The sequence below is a fragment of the Nothobranchius furzeri genome, chromosome 2 (genome assembly GCF_043380555.1).
Source record: "Nothobranchius furzeri strain GRZ-AD chromosome 2, NfurGRZ-RIMD1, whole genome shotgun sequence".
NCBI lineage: Eukaryota > Metazoa > Chordata > Actinopteri > Cyprinodontiformes > Nothobranchiidae > Nothobranchius > Nothobranchius furzeri.
The window spans coordinates 29,681,714-29,700,225 of record NC_091742.1 but is presented as its reverse complement, the minus strand read 5'-3'; the positions used below and the strand labels follow the sequence as shown (position 1 = coordinate 29,700,225).

The following is an 18,512-nucleotide window of genomic DNA, read 5'->3' as shown; positions in this document are numbered from 1 at the left end:
CAATGGGAACCATTCAAAATGGATTCTGAGACTATTTTTTAAAGAAAAATCCTTCCACACGTTTACAATTCCCATGATCCTTTCAAGACATTTGGGAAAATTACTCACAAATGCTTTTTTAAACATGTCACCACCATTACAACCCAGTGGGTCTCCAGCTTTAGTCTGACCCCTACAGTGTGTTCTTCCTCTCTGAGAGATGAGGGGGTCTCAGACATCCAGGTGACCTCTAAACGGATGACTGGACCTTTTCATTTCCTTCGAAGTAATTAGCATCTCATCATCAGAGCTTTCCCAGTTCAGTTCAGATCTGAACGAGTTTTGTTGTTTTATGACAGTTTTGTCCTAAAGTGAAAAGAAAACTTGTCTGTAGAACATATTATTGTTGACCAGGACAATAGACATCAGCAAATTTCCTTACAAATCACAAGTCAGATCAGACTAAATGGGCTTTTTGCTTGTGAGGTCATGGTCCTAATGCTCTTTGGTTGTAGAAGAAATATGAATGCATTTGACAAGCTTCTTGCTTTTTATTCCCCAGAAGAAAAGTAGAAGTAAAGCTGGAGAGATCTGGGAACGGTCTGAAAAGTGGTGCTGTTATCAGCTCTGACCGCTCTGCTGCAGGACTCTTAGCCCGTTGCACATTTTTAACATCAGCAGCTGACCTTTGGAGTCAACATGATCTCAAACGATCTAATCAACAAGCGAAAACACAAAACCAGTGACAACCCTTCCATTACATCAAACGCATAACAGGAAAAAAAGGATGAATGACCCAGACTTGTATAGCACCTTTCAGAGCCAGAGGACTCCAAAGCACTTTACAGTGTATCATTCATCCATTCACACACTGGTGGGGATGAGCTATAATGTAGCCGCAGCTGCCCTGGGGCGCACTGACAGAGGAGAGGCCGCTAAGTACAGGCACAACCGGTCCCTCCGACCACCACCACCAGGAAACGTGGGTTAAGTGTCTTGCCCAAGTACACAACAGCGGAATTCTCTGTCCAGAGCCGGGATCGAACCTTCAACCTTCTGATTGCTGGACAACCCGCTCAACCTCCTGAGCTTCTGCTGTCCTTAACAGCAACAATGGAAAAACACAACATATGTTGTATTGACGAGGAAAGCGCAGACAGCAGAGGGCAACACAATCCTCTGCTGCCCGCGGATAAATGGAGGAGGAAGTGACGACGCCATTAGCGGGAGCTCTACAGAAGACTGCAGTAGTGGTTGAAACGTTACCAAAAAAGAAGGTTAAAAACAAAAAAGTAATACAATCACAAAAGATGTGTCTGTAAAAACATGAAATAAAGTTAACCTAATGCAAGATGGCACCACAGAACCACATGACTTTAGAAAAGACTCAAACTGAAACTTACTTTTCCAGACATTAGCTTTAAGGTGTCATGGAAGTAGAGTGGTATTCCCGCCACCAGTGTTGGGAAAGTTAGTTTAAAAAACGAACCAGTTCAAAGTTCAGTTCATACATTTTAAAATGAAGTAGTTCGTTTCTTAGTTCATAATTTAAAAATTTTTGAACTAAGTTCACTGTTTTCTCTCTCTCTCTCTCTCTCTCTCTCTCTCTCTCTCTCTCTCTCTCTCTCTCTCTTTCTCTCTCTCTCTCTCTCTCTCTCTCTCTCTCTCTTGTATAATATATACACATATATATTATATGTATATTATATATATAGATATATGTGTGTGTATATATATATATATATATACATATATATATATATATATATATATATATATATATATATATATATATATATATTTATATATATGTATATATATGTTGATATATATATATATATATATATATATACAAGCTAACCTGAAGCTAACCCGAAGCTAACACGGAGGTGGGAGCTAAGCTAACGGAGGTAGCAACCTAGCTACAACCAGAGTTAACTGTGCACAACACCAGAGCTCCACAAGCCGGCAGCCGCGCAGCAGGCAGAAGCCACGATCAGACAGAGATGCGGGGAGCTGCGGGGAGGGTAAAACCGGGTGGAAAACATGGGTCTCCCGAGAGCTCCACAAGCCGATAGTGGGAACCCAGCTCCACCGACATGTTATATTTGAACCCATTTTCTAAAGTGCAGCATTATGTTAAATGCACTGGGTTTTACCCTATTACATTTACATTTCATGGTTAAACAGTACATGTTAAAATCTAAGCTCAGCTCGGCAGTGACCTAAAATACATAAATATAATTTTACTTACAGAAAAAAATGAAGTGGAGACTCCTTGGACGCTCTATTAGTGCAATTAATGCCACAGCAAGCCATTTTGTCCAACAATTGCACAAATAATATCCAAACAAGAATACACAAACACAGAGACTCAAAATCCCGGAGCAGTTTCCAGGCCAGACCGAGGCTCTACTGAGGCCTTTCCACGGAGCTAGCTCTGTGGTCACGTGGGTCAGATGCTCATTAATTATACAGAATTTTAGACTTTTAATACACTTAAACAGAAGAGTGAGAAAAACATTCACCCCCCTCAGAGTTGTCATGAGTGTAAACTAGATCATTTAAACCAAAAACATGTTCTGGTACCAGGCTGTAAACATGTTTATTTCTGCTGTGAAATTGGTATTTTTAACATGGGAGTCAATGAGGATTTGCTCGCTTCTGACACCAGCCCCTAGTGGATGAGGGTGGAACTGCAATTTATGGTACTTCCGGGTTAGGCCCAATTTTAGAGCCGCATTGCGGGGGCCTGGGCAAAACACGAACTAGTTCTGTTCATGTTCACGAAAAAAATGAACAAATTCGTGAACGATCGTTCAACGGACGCGTTCGGCCACAACACTGACCGCCACGCACCCATGATCTGTGGATATCAGCCTTGTTTTTACACTAAATGTGTGGTAATGGTCAGAGGGCAGTTTGATGGGTGGATTATGATCCAGTCATTAAGAACAGGACATTCACAATGATAGGATGAGGTTTTCCTGGATTGTACTTTACTTACATACTGGATTAGTATTTAGAACTATAGTTCACAATTCAAATGAGTCCTTTTATTGAGAAAGCATTTAATTTAGTAGGTGAAGGTCATTTAAAGAAACACGACATAAAATTCATTAAAAAAATCTCATACCTTGCTTGATATTGAAGAGGCAGAAACACACAAACAACCAAAAGTGGCCTAAATAATTTTCAAGATGGTCAAAACATGCATTTGCAGATGCAAAGTGATCATAACGAATTAAAGAATCAACCAGGCACAAATAAAAAGAAACCCTGAAATATCTCAGACTGAATGCACAGCCTCTTTAAAAAAATTACACAAGTAAATTTATTAATTTATTTATTTTTTATTTAAACAAAACAACAACAAAATGTCTGTTCTGCAGAATCCTCCCATGACAAAAGTGGAATCACATATTCAGACTCGGATCGTTAATATCACTATGTTCAAATCAGCTGCAACATCCTCGTTTATGTCCCTTTCAGGACCAGCGGCTTCTCATCTTCCTGTTTCCTATAAACATGTAGTTTTTACTAACACTGGTGAGTAAAAGGGGAAAGTCAACAATTCACTGTTTTCAACACATGTGCAGTAACACCAATGAATGTCTTGTGAGTTTATCTCTGTGGGGGAGTACGGGGTACCAGGCCCTCTGGTGTGGGTCCCTGTATGGCCGATGTCAGAGCTTGGTCTGTGAGTCGAGCTGTTGGACTTCACCAAGGCTGCCCTTTGTGATCGAATCTGTTCATAACTCTTATGGACAGGATTTCTAGGTGCCACCAAGGTGTTGAGGGGATCCGTTCTGGTGGCCTGAAGATCGGGTCTCTGCGTTTTGCAGATGATGTTGTCCTGTTGGCTTCATCAGGACATGATCTCACTGGAGCGGTTCACAGCTGAGCGTGAAGCAGTTGGGATGAGAATCAGCTCCTCTAAATCTGAGACCATGGACGTGAATCAAAAAAGGCCTTCTCCGGGTCAGGGATGAGGTCCTGCCCCAAGTGGAGGAGTTTAAGTATCTCGGGGTCTTGTTCACGAGTGAGGGAAAGCTGGAGCGTGAGTGCGACAAGTGGATTGGTGCTGCATCTGCAGTGATGCGGGCGTTGTACCGGTCTGTCGTGGTGAAAAGAGAGCTGAGTCAGAAGGCGAAGCTCTCGATTTACCGGTCGATCTACGTTCCTACCCTCACCTATGCTGAGGTGGTTCAGGCATCGAGTTAGGATGCCTCCCTGGTGAGTTATGTCTGGAGGATACCCACCTGGCTGGCCAGGGAATGCTCTGGAATTCTGGAGGAGCCGGGGAGAGGGAAGTCTGGGCCTCTCGGTCTAGGCTGCTGCCCCATGAGCTGACCCCGGATAAGTGGAAGAGGATGGATGGACTTTGGTTTTAGGTTGAGTATTTAGTGAAGTAGTGGAACAAAATGAGGCTTTGTTTTCCTTCAGTATGAAACCGCAGAGCTACAGGAGAAAGCCCGTCAGAGCCACATTTAGGAGACAATTAGCCCAAATACAAATGAAACTGTCATTATATAATGAATGCAGTCAGTAGGCAGGATGTGTTTGTGTGTATACAGTATGTATTATTTCTTGGATGCCTGCACCTGTGTGTAGGTGTGTGAAGAAATAAATCAGTGGGTCCTGACATTATAGCCCCACACACCTCCTCTCCGTCTGGAGGGGGAAACAATGCAATTTCTCCGAGGATTCCATCTGCGGCTCAGTGGGAAGGCGGCTACCGCAATGAGGAGCTGATAAAAAGTGTCAGTCAACAATGTAAGCCTGGCCTGATGATACCAAGGAGCAGTCATTACATAGTTCTATTACAAGTCCCCAAAAGGTCCCAGCTGTCTCCCTCTCGGCATCATTATCAGCTAAATTAGCCGTCCTGCAGCCATCCACGGACACACACTGACTATTTTTACCCAGCGTCGTGCCTCGGCCTGCTCGGAGATGAGACTATGTGCTGTGCTGAAGTTCTGGAGTAAAGAGAGAGATCCCCTCTGAATGCCATCCGCAGCACAACAGGTGCACACTTCTGTGTTTGCATCATTAACAGTGACTGGTGACAGTTATGTTCATCTGGATTTAAAAGCTTCATGTCTGAACTTTGATGTGTTTTAATCTTGATTAGCTCTGATTAGCTGGGTGGTTCTTCTGAGCGGTGCTGGTTCTGCTCACAAGCACGACCCTCTGAGTCACTTTCACAATCATCATCATCGCTTCCCATAACTCAGCCGCAGGGTTTCTATTGCATTGTCTCAATAAAAGCATAATCTCTTAAGCAGTAGACCAGGGTTAGTGCAAATGTAATGGTCCGAGGGCCGTTTAACCAAACAACCTTGAAGTTAGAGGTCCAGTCTGGGGCACCTAGACGTCATAACCGGTGCTAAATTTGAGCCGAATCTTGCCGGATTAAGCACTGAACATAACCAAACACCGACACATAACTGCGCCGTTCCTACCCCTCCAGCACAAAAGTGACAGTCAGACTGCTGGGGGGATGCTGGCAGTTTGGGGGCCACAAAGGAGGGCCCTGCAGGGCCCTTAGTGAGCACCGCTGCAGCAGACCCTTTCTTAACCTCTACATAATTTAGCTTTTGTTGTTCAAACAAATGAAGGTAGAATAATGTTATCTTTGTTTTAGACACAGTTAATATCAGGCTGCCCTTTTCAAGCAACACTAAAGGCTTTTAACCACTTCAAGCTGTGTGTGTGTGTGTGTGCGTGCGTGTGTGTGTGTGTGTGTGTGTGCGTGCGTGCGTGCGTGCGTGCGTGCGTGCGTGCGTGCGCGCGCGTGCGTGCGTGTGTGTGTGTGCGTGTGTGCGTGTGTGTGCGTGCGTGTGTGCGTGTGTGTGTGTGTGCGTGTGCGTGCGTGCGTGCGTGCGTGTGTGTGCGTGTGTGCGTGTGTGTGTGTGTGTGTGTGTGTGCGTGCGTGTGTGCGTGTGTGTGTGTGTGCGTGTGTGTGCGTGCGTGCGTGCGTGTGTGTGTGTGTGTGTGTGTGTGCGTGCGTGCGTGCGTGTGTGTGTGTGTGCGTGCGTGCGTGTGTGTGTGCGTGTGTGTGTGTGTAGTCCCCTGCTACACACTCAGCAGTGTTGTGGTTTAGCTAAGAACACTAGCGGGAGGACTGTATCTTTAAGACAATAGCTGTTTACTGTGCTAGTAGCTAAAATAACGACTAGCCATTAGCAGTTTCAGTTCACCAATCGTCAACAAAAAGCACAAGAGAAGGAAGATGTACTTTATTTTTTTGGGCATCATGACAGAGCCTGGAAGTAAAAGTCAAAGAGCAATGTCTGTGGAGGTGAAGCAAAGAGCTAAAGCCAGCGTGAGCATCAGCGTGGCCTATGTTGGGGGAGCTAAAGGAGGCTACAAAATCACAGACTGATGGTGACCTGGCTTTGTTGCTACTGGACTTGTAAGTTTTTGTCAAACAGTATGGATCCTTTTATTTTGGGGTTTACTCTAGTATCAGTAATCAATTTCCCTCTGGGATTAATAAAGTATTTTTGAATTGAATTGAGTTAGCGCATATTAGCGTTACTGCTAGTTACCTTGTTACTGCTAGCTACAGCAGGCGGCAGGGTTGTTATTCCACTTTCACACAGTAGGAGGGAGAAGCGGTAAACGTGTTGCTTTAAAGGACTGCTCATTAAAACATTTGCATCTGGAACACTTGGTGGTGGTGTTGCCCGCTCTAATGTGTACCAGTGGTGCCAGCGTGTGACTGGCACACTCCTGGTAGCACTAGAAGCTTGATAAAGAACACGGTATCATGCTCTGCATCACACCTGTTTGTAGTTGGGACTGGATGGTGGTCCACAACTGGAATCAACATGAAAAAGACATGACTTTGTACCTCTACCACCAGCTAGCAGAACACATGGGACTCCGCCTCCTACCTCCAGTGCTGACAAGGCAATCAGAAGATGCTAATGACAGTGACATGCACAGACCAACAACCACACACACACATATGTACTCACTATGGTATTGAACGCTTCTTGCAGCTGCTGCTGTTGTAGGAGCAGACCACAGGCCACACATTCCCCCTGACAGTCACAGTGTACAGGGGCGAAGAGACATCCCATCAGAACCAGCAGGCACCACAGAGGGATCTTCATGGCTCAGCGCAGCCAGACGGGCAGGGACAAACCAGAGCCCAGCAGGTAGGAGAGTCTAAGCACGGCCGGAGAATCTGGGTGGTAAACCCTTATGGGATCTGCTTCCAGCCTGCAGAGAGAGAGAGAGCACAGGGTGACAGCAATATCGCATCAGTTCCCTTTTCTGTTGCAGACAATTAGCTGGATCTGTGTGGTCGGTTAAGCGTTGGTGGACGAGTGTTGAGCCAACACCAGGAGATGGACAGCAGAGGTGGGATTAAAGGAGAGCACAACCCGAGGCAATAAATGGACAGAAAATGGGTATTTTCCAGTGGGCAGGAAGGATCGGCTGCTGGAGGGCTGATTGGATCCTCCTAACAAACGCTGTTTATAAGAGTTCATATCTGGTTGATGAGATCAGCTCAAACCACAGCTCTGGTGTGTGGCAGGCAGCAAAAGTCGTGCAGCGCAACCGCTTTATTTCACCTTACAGAGAATCCAGGGATAGAAACGGGACAGGAAAGACTAGAAATGCAACCGTGTGAAATATCTGACTGAAAATGTTGACAGAGACGCTTAAATAAGCTGAAGGAGGAAGTAAGGTGAATGCACTTCACCGGGTTCTGGTGTCTGATTCTGGATACGAGTGTGTGAAGCAGCTGCGGTGTGTGTTCCTTGACCTTCACTGCATTTATTCCATCACACACCACCGTATCAGCTAATAACAGAGAGGGGAAGAGAAACACTCGGGACATCACAGAGTGCCTGCAGAGGCTGTTTCCTCAGCAGGAACATTTCATATTTCACCTGCAGGTTCGTGAAGTCGCACACCAAAGCTGGTTTTAGATGAACAACCCAAAGAAATGCTTCTGTTTCTGTTCTGTGAACAAGGAGTCGTTTATTCTGAATCACCGGAGTGAAAGGGAATAAAAATGAGTTTTTGAGACTAGATGTTCAGAGCAGCAGAAACAAAAGCGAGATCATTTACCTGTCAGCCAGACAGGTGTGTGTCTGTCCACCTGTGTAGGCTTTCCTTTGTTCAGTTATTATGGCTCCGTTTTTATCTGATGTATTCTCCGTGTTTAGCTGGCTGTTGACTGGTTTTGTGACGGGGACATGACTAGGACTGGGTCAGTAACGGGCAGCACGACTAGAAGAACCACCACCGCAACATCGTCTGAGGAACTCAAGCCTCCTCTTCAAGAAGAAGAGAGTTCATGAAGGAACATCAACATCTAAGAAAGTATTCTTCATGCAGTGATAGACAAGCGTTCCTTTAATAAAAGGACGAGTCTGTTTTTCAACTCGTAGAACAAACGGTGAGAATTAGGGATGATCGATGCTGTCTGACTCTTGACTCATGTCTCTAATCATGTCTGACCTGTCTCCAGCAGCAGCAGAAGGACGATGTCCCCGAGATCACCCTGACTAACGCTCTGTGCTGTCTTTAGGCCGCAGACAGTCATTAAGTTCAATATGGGATGAATTAATAAATACAACAAGTTAATTCATGTTAAAAAGGTTAAAACGTGTTAGGTTTTGAAAACGGAGACATCGCTGCTACAAACCATCTTTGTTATGTTGTCTTTGTGAAACACAACAGCGTGAGCTCTCTTGTGTGAACTGGTGCACTCCTGTCCACAGACACGTGCCCGGTGGCCTGGCGCTGCCTGTCGAGTCTCTTCTGTTACCATCACTGATTGAAGCTGCCATGGTGGCCAGCTGCCATTTTAGATGGGTCTCCATTCGGCCCCGGTGCGTTCATTTGTGCTGAGGAAGTGCTTACCCACCTAAAAACCACCTTTTATAAAACAGACAGCTAGTACATAATAAATATTCATCCATTCATCCATTTTCTGCCACTTATCCGGAGCCGGGTCGCCGGGGCAGCAGCCTAAGGCGAGAGGCCCAGACTTCCCTCTCCCCAGCCACCTGGGTCAGCTCCTCCGGGGGAATCCCAAGGCGTTCCCTGGCCAGGTGAGAGACAGAGTCCCTCCCCCGTGTCCTGGGTCTTCCTTTAGGTCTCCTCCCGGTTGGACGTGCCCATAAAACCTCACCAGGGAGGCGTCCAGGAGGCATCCTGACCAGATGCCCGAGCCACCTCAACTGGCTCCTCTCAATGTGCAGCAGGTCTACTCCATGCCCCTCCCGGATGACCGAACTTCTCACCCTATCTCTAAGGGAGAGCCCAGCCACTCTGCGGAGAAAACTCATTTCAGCCGCTTGTATCCGCGATCTCGTTCTTTCGGTCCCTACCCAAAGCTCATGACCATAGGTGAGGGCAGGAACGTAGATCAGCTGGTGAATCGAGAGCTTCGCCTTCTGACTCAGCTCTCTCTTCACCGCGACAGACCGGTACAACGCCCGCATCACTGCAGACGCAGCAGTTCAACTCCACTCGGAGAAGGATGTCAATCCTGACCTGGAGAAGGAATTCTACCCTTTTCCGACTCGACCATGGTCTCGGATTTAGAGCAGCTGATTCTCATGAATGCATGAGAGCGAGGGTGGGGGGGGCTGATTCTTCAGTGTGAGCTACTAGAGGTGTGGCACGAGAGCATGTGATGAGGGTCAAATGCGTGTGTCACTCACAAGCAGCCTTGTCTAAGAGCAGCAAATCCACTACACAGGGGAAATTCCCAACTATTCGCAAGTTTACAGCGCGTCGGGATGCGCTGTGCCAGAGCGTCGTTTTCCGACTGCCTCGGTAAAACAGATTCCACCAAACTGTGACCTTCACTCTCTTGCTATTTAACCTCCCCCTCACCTCCATCCTAACCTTAACATTCTTGCGCATGCAAAACTTTGCTTCTAGTTGTAACGTTCCTCTGAAACACGGTTAACGGGAAGTTCAGAACAAGAACCTGGGATAAGGTTAGGATGTGGGTGAGGGTGCTGGCTCAGCGTGTCGCCTTTCCGACCCGTTGGGAGTCCTAATACGTCGGAAACAAATGCTTGGTCACCCGTCACCAATTTTCAACGCTTCAGGTGTGAGAATGTGTTGTTTGAAAATTCTGCACTGCATTCTGGGAAATCTTTGACCAAGGCCAGGCTGCAAGACACCACCCGTGTATCCTTAATCAGCTAGCTAAACGGCTAACAAACGGGGAACAGACGCCTCAGTAGTACACCAACATTGGAACAGGCCTTGGCCGTTCCTAATGATGCGTCTTCTAGGCACCTGGGGCGGGGTCAAGACAGCAAGGCGAGGTTCCTTGGCACTGAGGAACACTCAAACGTGTAACTCAAAAGGAACCAAAGTGCCCTCTAGTGGTTGGCGGCAGTGTGCATTTTAAGGCCGCCCCCTCCATGTGAGCAAATCTTTTCTACAATACCTGATTTAATCAGTGTTGATATTTTTTTAGTCACAGTTTGGGCTTGAATGAGTTAATTCCTATCAATCCTGGGAGCTGAAAAAGACGTCTCTGTCAGAGGAAGGAAGTTGGACTGAAAGATCCAGGTCTTAGTTTGATGAATAATAATCCAGGTCTCAGAAAAGAGTTACGCTTCCCATCACCTCTCAGTAGGACTCCTAAATAAGGAAATAAGGCAAACCAGGGAACATGTCCCAGATACCGAAGTAAACAGGAAGACTGAAGCAAAAAAACCAAGGAGTACACCGGGACAGGAACAGGAATCAGACAGGAACGGGAATCGAACGGGAATCAGACAGGAACGGGAGTCAGACAGGAACGGGAGTCAGACAGGAACGGGAGTCAGACAGGAACGGGAGTCAGACAGGAACGGGAGTCAGACAGGAACGAGTCAGACAGGAACGGGAATCAGACAGGAACGGGAGTCAGACAGGAACGAGTCAGACAGGAACGAGAGTCAGACAGGAACGAGTCAGACAGGAACGGGAATCAGACAGGAACGGGAGTCAGACAGGAACGGGAATCAGACAGGAACGGGAATCAGACAGGAACGGGAGTCAGACAGGAACGAGTCAGACAGGAACGGGAATCAGACAGGAACGGGAATCAGACAGGAACGGGAGTCAGACAGGAACGGGAGTCAGACAGGAACGAGAGTCAGACAGGAACGAGTCAGACAGGAACGAGTCAGACAGGAACGGGAATCAGACAGGAACGGGAGTCAGACAGGAACGGGAGTCAGACAGGAACGGGAGTCAGACAGGAACGGGAGTCAGACAGGAACGGGAGTCAGACAGGAACGGGAGTCAGACAGGAACGGGAGTCAGACAGGAACGGGAGTCAGACGGGAACGAGAGTCAGACGGGAACGAGTCAGACGGGAACGAGTCAGACGGGAACGAGTCAGACAGGAACGGGAGTCAGACAGGAACGGGAATCAGACAGGAACGGGAGTCAGACAGGAACGGGAGTCAGACAGGAACGGGAATCAGACAGGAACGGGAGTCAGACAGGAACGGTAATCAGACAGGAACGGGAATCAGACAGGAACGGGAGTCAGACAGGAACGGGAGTCAGACAGGAACGAGAGTCAGACAGGAACGAGTCAGACAGGAACGGGAGTCAGACAGGAACGGGAATCAGACAGGAACGGGAATCAGACAGGAACGGGAGTCAGACAGGAACGGGAGTCAGACAGGAACGAGAGTCAGACAGGAACGAGTCAGACAGGAACGAGAGTCAGACAGGAACGAGTCAGACAGGAACGGGAATCAGACAGGAACGGGAGTCAGACAGGAACGGGAATCAGACAGGAACGGGAGTCAGACAGGAACGGGAGTCAGACAGGAACGGGAGTCAGACAGGAACGAGAGTCAGACAGGAACGAGTCAGACAGGAACGGGAATCAGACAGGAACGGGAATCAGACAGGAACGGGAGTCAGACAGGAACGGGAGTCAGACAGGAACGAGAGTCAGACAGGAACGAGTCAGACAGGAACGAGTCAGACAGGAACGGGAATCAGACAGGAACGGGAGTCAGACAGGAACGGGAGTCAGACAGGAACGGGAGTCAGACAGGAACGGGAGTCAGACAGGAACGGGAGTCAGACAGGAACGGGAGTCAGACAGGAACGGGAGTCAGACAGGAACGGGAGTCAGACGGGAACGAGAGTCAGACGGGAACGAGTCAGACGGGAACGAGTCAGACGGGAACGAGTCAGACAGGAACGGGAGTCAGACAGGAACGGGAATCAGACAGGAACGGGAGTCAGACAGGAACGGGAGTCAGACAGGAACGGGAATCAGACAGGAACGGGAGTCAGACAGGAACGGTAATCAGACAGGAACGGGAATCAGACAGGAACGGGAGTCAGACAGGAACGGGAGTCAGACAGGAACGGGAGTCAGACAGGAACGGGAGTCAGACAGGAACGGGAATCAGACAGGAACGGGAATCAGACAGGAACGGGAATCAGACAGGAACGGGAGTCAGACAGGAACGGGAGTAAGACAGGAACGGGAATCAGACAGGAACGGGAATCAGACAGGAACGGGAGTCAGACAGGAACGGGAGTCAGACAGGAACGGGAGTCAGACAGGAACGGGAGTCAGACAGGAACGGGAGTCAGACAGGAACGGGAATCAGACAGGAACGGGAGTCAGACAGGAATGGGAGTCAGACAGGAACGGGAGTCAGACAGGAACGGGAATCAGACAGGAACGGGAATCAGACAGGAACGGGAGTCAGACAGGAACGGGAGTCAGACAGGAACGGGAGTCAGACAGGAACGGGAGTCAGACAGGAACGGGAATCAGACAGGAACGGGAATCAGACAGGAACGGGAATCAGACAGGAACGGGAATCAGACAGGAACGGGAGTCAGACAGGAACGGGAGTAAGACAGGAACGGGAGTCAGACAGGAACGGGAATCAGACAGGAACGGGAATCAGACAGGAACGGGAATCAGACAGGAACGAGAGTCAGACAGGAACGGGAGTCAGACAGGAACGAGAGTCAGACAGGAACGAGAGTCAGACAGGAACGAGAGTCAGACAGGAACGAGAGTCAGACAGGAAAGGGAATCAGACAGGAACAGGAGTCAGACAGGAATGGGAGTCAGACAGGGTAAAACTAGTGGGAGTAAAACAGGAATGACTTTATTAAACAACAAACTTCTTAATGTCTGAAAACTTATTGAGAAAATCAAACAAATCCCAAACTAACTGAGTTCATCAGATAGAGCCGAGACGAGAGTTCTTTGGTTTGAAGAACACAAAATAGTTTCGTCAACAACTTCCTCCCAACAGGTAAAGAAAGCTAGTGAATAAAGAGCATTTGATCGTAGATCATGTTCCTCTTTCATAACAGCCATGCTCATGGCCTCTGTGTGAGGAAAAGTCCACACACAGCCCACCGAGTCAACGGCCTCTTCGTGTTGTTGACCCGTGGGAATCAGGCGGGTGTCACGAGTCCCTCTGAGTGGCAGCACAACACTCCCGCTGTCAGAACACCGTATCGATGCAAGTGACAGAGATCCTAGAGCATCACCAGCATGGACGTTGCATCGATGGTTTCAAGCAGGTAGAAATAAATGAACGGGTGAAAACCACTCTGTCACATTAGCACTTGTAGTCAATGCCACATGAAACAAGTGGTGCATGACTCCAGCCCATTTATGAACGTCTTTATGGGAAATCATTGGGAGGCCTGTTTGTGTGCTGAAACGTTTTGTGTAATGATCATTTAGCAGCCTGCTGACTCAGCCCATTTGGTATTGTTATGTTCCCGTTAAGTGGCCCTTTCTAAGTTAAACAAATGAGTGCAGCGGCGCGGCGTGAGCGATGGTGTGGGCGCTGGACACGCTCCAGCATCACGAGCCTTTCACACATTAATAAGGTGTGCTAATAGGAAGTGGCATTCGCTGCTTCTGCCAGACGCTTTTTGTCAACACCACTTATTAATGAGCAAAGCGGTGCAACATTCATGCTTTAGTAATCAGACAAGACGTCCCTTTGTCAGCCTCACACATTCAAGCTGTGGTTGAGGCTTTCAGCAAGCAGAACACAATCCAGACACGACGAGTTGATCAGGGAAAACAACATCAGCATCCTGGGTTCAGAATTTAGTGTGTGTGTGTGCGCGTGTGTGTGTGCGTGTGTGTGTGTGTGTGTGTGCGTGTGAGTGTGTGTGTGTGTGTGTGCGTGTGAGTGTGAGTGTGTGTGTGTGAGTGTGAGTGTGAGTGTGAGTGAGTGTGAGTGTGAGTGTGTGTGTGTGCGTGCGTGCGTGCGTGCGTGCGTGTGTGTGTGTGTGTGTGTGTGTGAGTCCTGCCCTCAGTCTTTAGGTTTAGTTTTGTGTTTTAGAGTTTCAGGTTTATTTGCCCTCCTCTGGTTCTGTTTCCCCCATTTAGATAATCAGATTCACCTGCCTTCCCTCCAGCCCTCACTCCACACTAGGGTTGTCACGGTATGAAAATTTAACCTCACGGTTATTGTGACCAAAATTATCACGGTTTTCGGTATTATCGCGGTATTTTTTAAACGGTGTTGCATATGTTCAGAAAGCATTGATAGTCCTGTTCTACACAAACTGAAATAGTTCTGAAAAGGTTTAACAGTGTTTATTAAACCTAAAATAACACAAAGCCTTAGCAAAAGTGCAACTTTTCACAAGTAAAGGAACAAATAGCTTCTTTTTCTGGAACATGTTACAGTAGTCAGTGCAGGTTTAAATTATACAAATCCAAACATTCAAAACATAAACAATATGTAAACAAATCAAAGAAACACCACTTGTTTTCTCATATACTTGTTTTCTTCATTATCAAAATGAAAATCTAAAACTCCAGTCCACACTTGACTTGAGCACTGTACAAGTCAACCTTAAAAAATATGTATTTAAAATAAATAGCCACTTTAAACAAATGACTAAAATAACTACTACACTATGTAATCAAATCCAAATGTTCAAGTATAAATGGCATTGAATAAGTAAACAAATCAATGACAAGGAACTAATTGTATATTTCTCTTCATCATCAACAAATAAGATGCTTCATTCAGCAACAGGGTGTCCGTGACACGGTTTAAATGCTGGCAGAGGACGCTGCGGCTGCAGTGTATAGTGACTCGTTGCATTCTCCCTCAACCAAAAGTCCTCACGTCATGCATTTAAGCTAAAATGCTAATGTTAGCTTACCTTGCACTGGCTGTAGAGACGTGGGTGATCGTCACGCAGATGTGCCATTAGATTCGAAGTGTTGCTGCCTTCTGCAGACACTTGTTTCCTGCACGTTCTGCAAACGGGATAGCCGTCTTCTATTAACTGTCCCTCAGCATTTTTCAGAAATCCAAAATATGCCCATACTTCCGATTTAATCTTCTTTGAGGGCTGATGGATGTCCTGGGCGCTGCCGTCTCCTCCTTCCGCCATTATTTCAGCTTCAAAGTTTTGGTTGCAAACTAAAAAGTGCGTGTGTGCGCCGCGGGAACTTCAGCTGAAGCGACGGTGGCTGGTAAGGGTCATCGCGCCGAAACCGCGGCCACGGTAAACCCACCGAGATAATATAGTTTATTAAAAACTGGACGGTTATTTTTATTGTCAACTTTTTTACCGGGGTTTACCGCTATACCGGTTACCGTGACAACCCTACTCCACACACCTGCTGCCTGCTGCCTGTTTCCCTAATTACCCCTGCCTTGTCTGTGTTGGGTCCATTGTATGGTTGTCAGCGTTGTTTCGTGCTCTATGTGAGCTTATGTCTCCAGATTTTTGTGCTCCAAGTGAGCTTACGGTGTCCTGAGTTCCAGGACTTTTGGACTTTGTGCTCTAAGTGAGCTTTTGTTCTTGTTACCAGGGTTTTTGGACTTTTGGACTTTTGGCTCACTGTCTTTGGATTTATTTTTGTTTGTCCTGCAAAATAAAGGATATTTACTTTACATCATCTCCTGCCTCTTGTCGTCTGGGTAATCTGCACTTTGGGTCCTAACCATCCCCTCAACGCGACAGGTATGAGCTATAAAACAACTGCCCGGACCAGCTGTGTGCAGCAGGTGTTTTTCTCTTCTAGTGAAAATGGACCTAATCATAATCAGCTTTGAATTAAAAATGATACACATTTGATCAGATGACGAGAGATGACGTAACCCCAGTCCAACAGTGTGATAAATGCAACAAGATTTAGTCAAAGTTCACATTTGAAGGTTTTTAGGTTCTTCATTAAAAGAAACGGAAACAGGACAGAATGGTTGTTGGAGCACTAAGTTCACATCTTCTTCCCAAAACTCCCGAGAGCTGGCGGCGACAAAAGACGGTTTGCTGAAAACTGAAATAGCCAACCAGAGGAGAGCCCTTCCAGCCAATGCTTGAGAGCCAACAGGTGTGTTGAAATAGGTTGAGTTTAAACCTTCTGAGGAACCCATTGGCTCCTTTGGCCCGTCGCTCACACACTACACCCCACTTCACTGGCCCATTATCTCCCATCAATGCGTTTCCCACCAGCAGTCACAAAGTGTGAAGCCATAAAACACTCATGAATCTCAGCACATGAAGATAAATCAGGTACCCCTAATGGTCCTTGAGATGTTGTTGGTAGAGCAGATATTTTAATCGTCTTTCCCTCCTCACAGAGCGACCACATCCTCGTGCTGCCCACCTGCGTTGGCTTCTGGGCTTGGTGAAGGACCGTTAGCATCACTGAAGGAGGAGACCTGAGCCTTTGTGCCATAAGTCCCAGGTGGTCGGAGGTTTCAGCCATGTTTCGATGGAGAGAGGGAAAAGCACGGGGAGGTGAGTGGAGGAAGAAAGAAGAACAGGAGGCAACAGAGGCAGTAGGACGGGAGACAGACGCACGGGGACCTCTGGGTTATCTACACATTAGCAGACTCCTTTCTGCTTTTCAGCTTCACGCAGACAACTAATGGATGAGATAGAGTGCGTCAAGGCTTTGTCAGAACCAAGCGCCAAGCTTTTTCTTCTCAAACACATTCATGACACCTTGACGCCCTCGCCACCTGTTATCTAAGCTGCTAATGCTAATTTAGCTTTAGTAGTTCAAGTCTACAGGCTACATTAATCCCACTCACATTCACCCTGTTGTCTGTCTCTAAGGTTTTTATCAAATAAAATACGTAGCGAGAGCATTTCTCTTTCATTCTGAAAGAAACTGTTAGGATAATACTCCCCATCCTGGCTGGACCAGAAACCGCTGCGAGAAAACATTTCTGCTCCATTTTAGACCAAAACACAAAAAAGTACCCAGTCAACAAAACCAAATGCATGAAAGCAGCGGCCCTTTTATCATTCTTCTGACTGCCGATTCAACAGGAGGAGCATTTCTGTCCCGTTTTCAAGGTCTTTGTTAGCGCTAATGGAAGTGCACGGCGATGTATTTGTTTCAGAAGGAGCCAGGTAAAAGCATTCGTCTCTGCCAAACAGAAGGATGCACCTAAAAATAGAGCAGCATCTGCCGCTTGGTTAAAGTCCATTTTCTGTTTGCTTTCATGCCAGCGTTCATTAAGGAGGGCAAGGTTAGTTCAGCTGGAGAACCGTAGAGATCTGTCTCCTAATGCAGCCCTGCATGGGGGCAGCGCGTTCCCGGGCTGCAGGACGAATCTTCACTCCTCTGGGAAAAGGCGCTCTGTTTGCCACTGATCCCAGTCTCATCCCGCTGCAGTCCATCATGCATTAGCTTCCTGCACCCAGGCTGCTGGCTGCTCTGTCGGACTGATTATGCTAATGACCTGAAGTGTTAAAGGACATCTGAAATAGTTTGCACATTTATAGGCAAAGATGGCCAAAATCGGCAATCGGCCGAGGGCTGAATCATGACTGAGAGGAAAGCAGAAAGGCGAGTGTGTAGGTCCGTGCCTCCAGCCGTCACACCCACTGGATCTGGTGCTCTGACCTGGTGTGTGTGTGTGTGTGTGTGTGTGTGTGTGTGTGTGTGTGTGTGTGTGTGTGTGTGTGTGTGTGTGTGTGTGTGTGTGTGTGTGTGTGTGTGTGTGTGTGTGTGTGTGTGTGTGTGTGTGTGTGTGTGTGTGTGTGTGTGTGTGTGTAACCACTCTGTCTTTTATTTATTGCTCCATCTTATGAAAACATCTCTACTGTTTACTAACTAGGTGAAGAAGAAGTCCACATTCACGTTTTGATCCAAAGTCATCATCATCACCATTTGATCTGTAGAGCACTTTCCAGTTGACTCCAGGCCGCCCCAAAGTGCTGAACACAGCAATCATAAAACATGCTAACAACAAGCTGTCACAGAAGAACCAGAAAAATCTTGATTTAAAAAGTGTGTGTGTGTGTGTGTGTGTGTGTGTGTGTGTGTGTGTGTGTGTGTGTGTGTGGGGGGGGGGGGGGGGGGGGGGGGGGGGCAAATCTGCTGTCCAAGGGCAAAGTCCACAGTCCCGTACTGGCTACTGAGAAAACTCACCCAGCCCTGGACCCAGACATGAGTCTGCTGACCACAACAAGGAGGGCCTGAGGTGCATTAAAACCAATATCACACATCTTAGGTGTGTTCTTGCTGTGTCGCGTCTCTGACTCCATGCTGTAGT

General features: G+C 47.2%; 1 protein-coding gene across 1 annotated transcript in view; it reads right to left on the bottom strand.

Annotated features, from left to right (window-relative positions):
• pnocb (prepronociceptin b) overlaps positions 1-18,512 on the bottom strand; it is a 50,013-nt gene that overhangs the window by 12,722 nt on the left and 18,779 nt on the right. The window contains exon 2 of the mRNA XM_015948350.3: positions 6,966-7,212. Coding sequence (XP_015803836.3) covers positions 6,966-7,103 — 138 coding nt within the window. The 5' untranslated portion in view covers positions 7,104-7,212. The remainder of the gene's footprint in view (positions 1-6,965; positions 7,213-18,512) is intronic.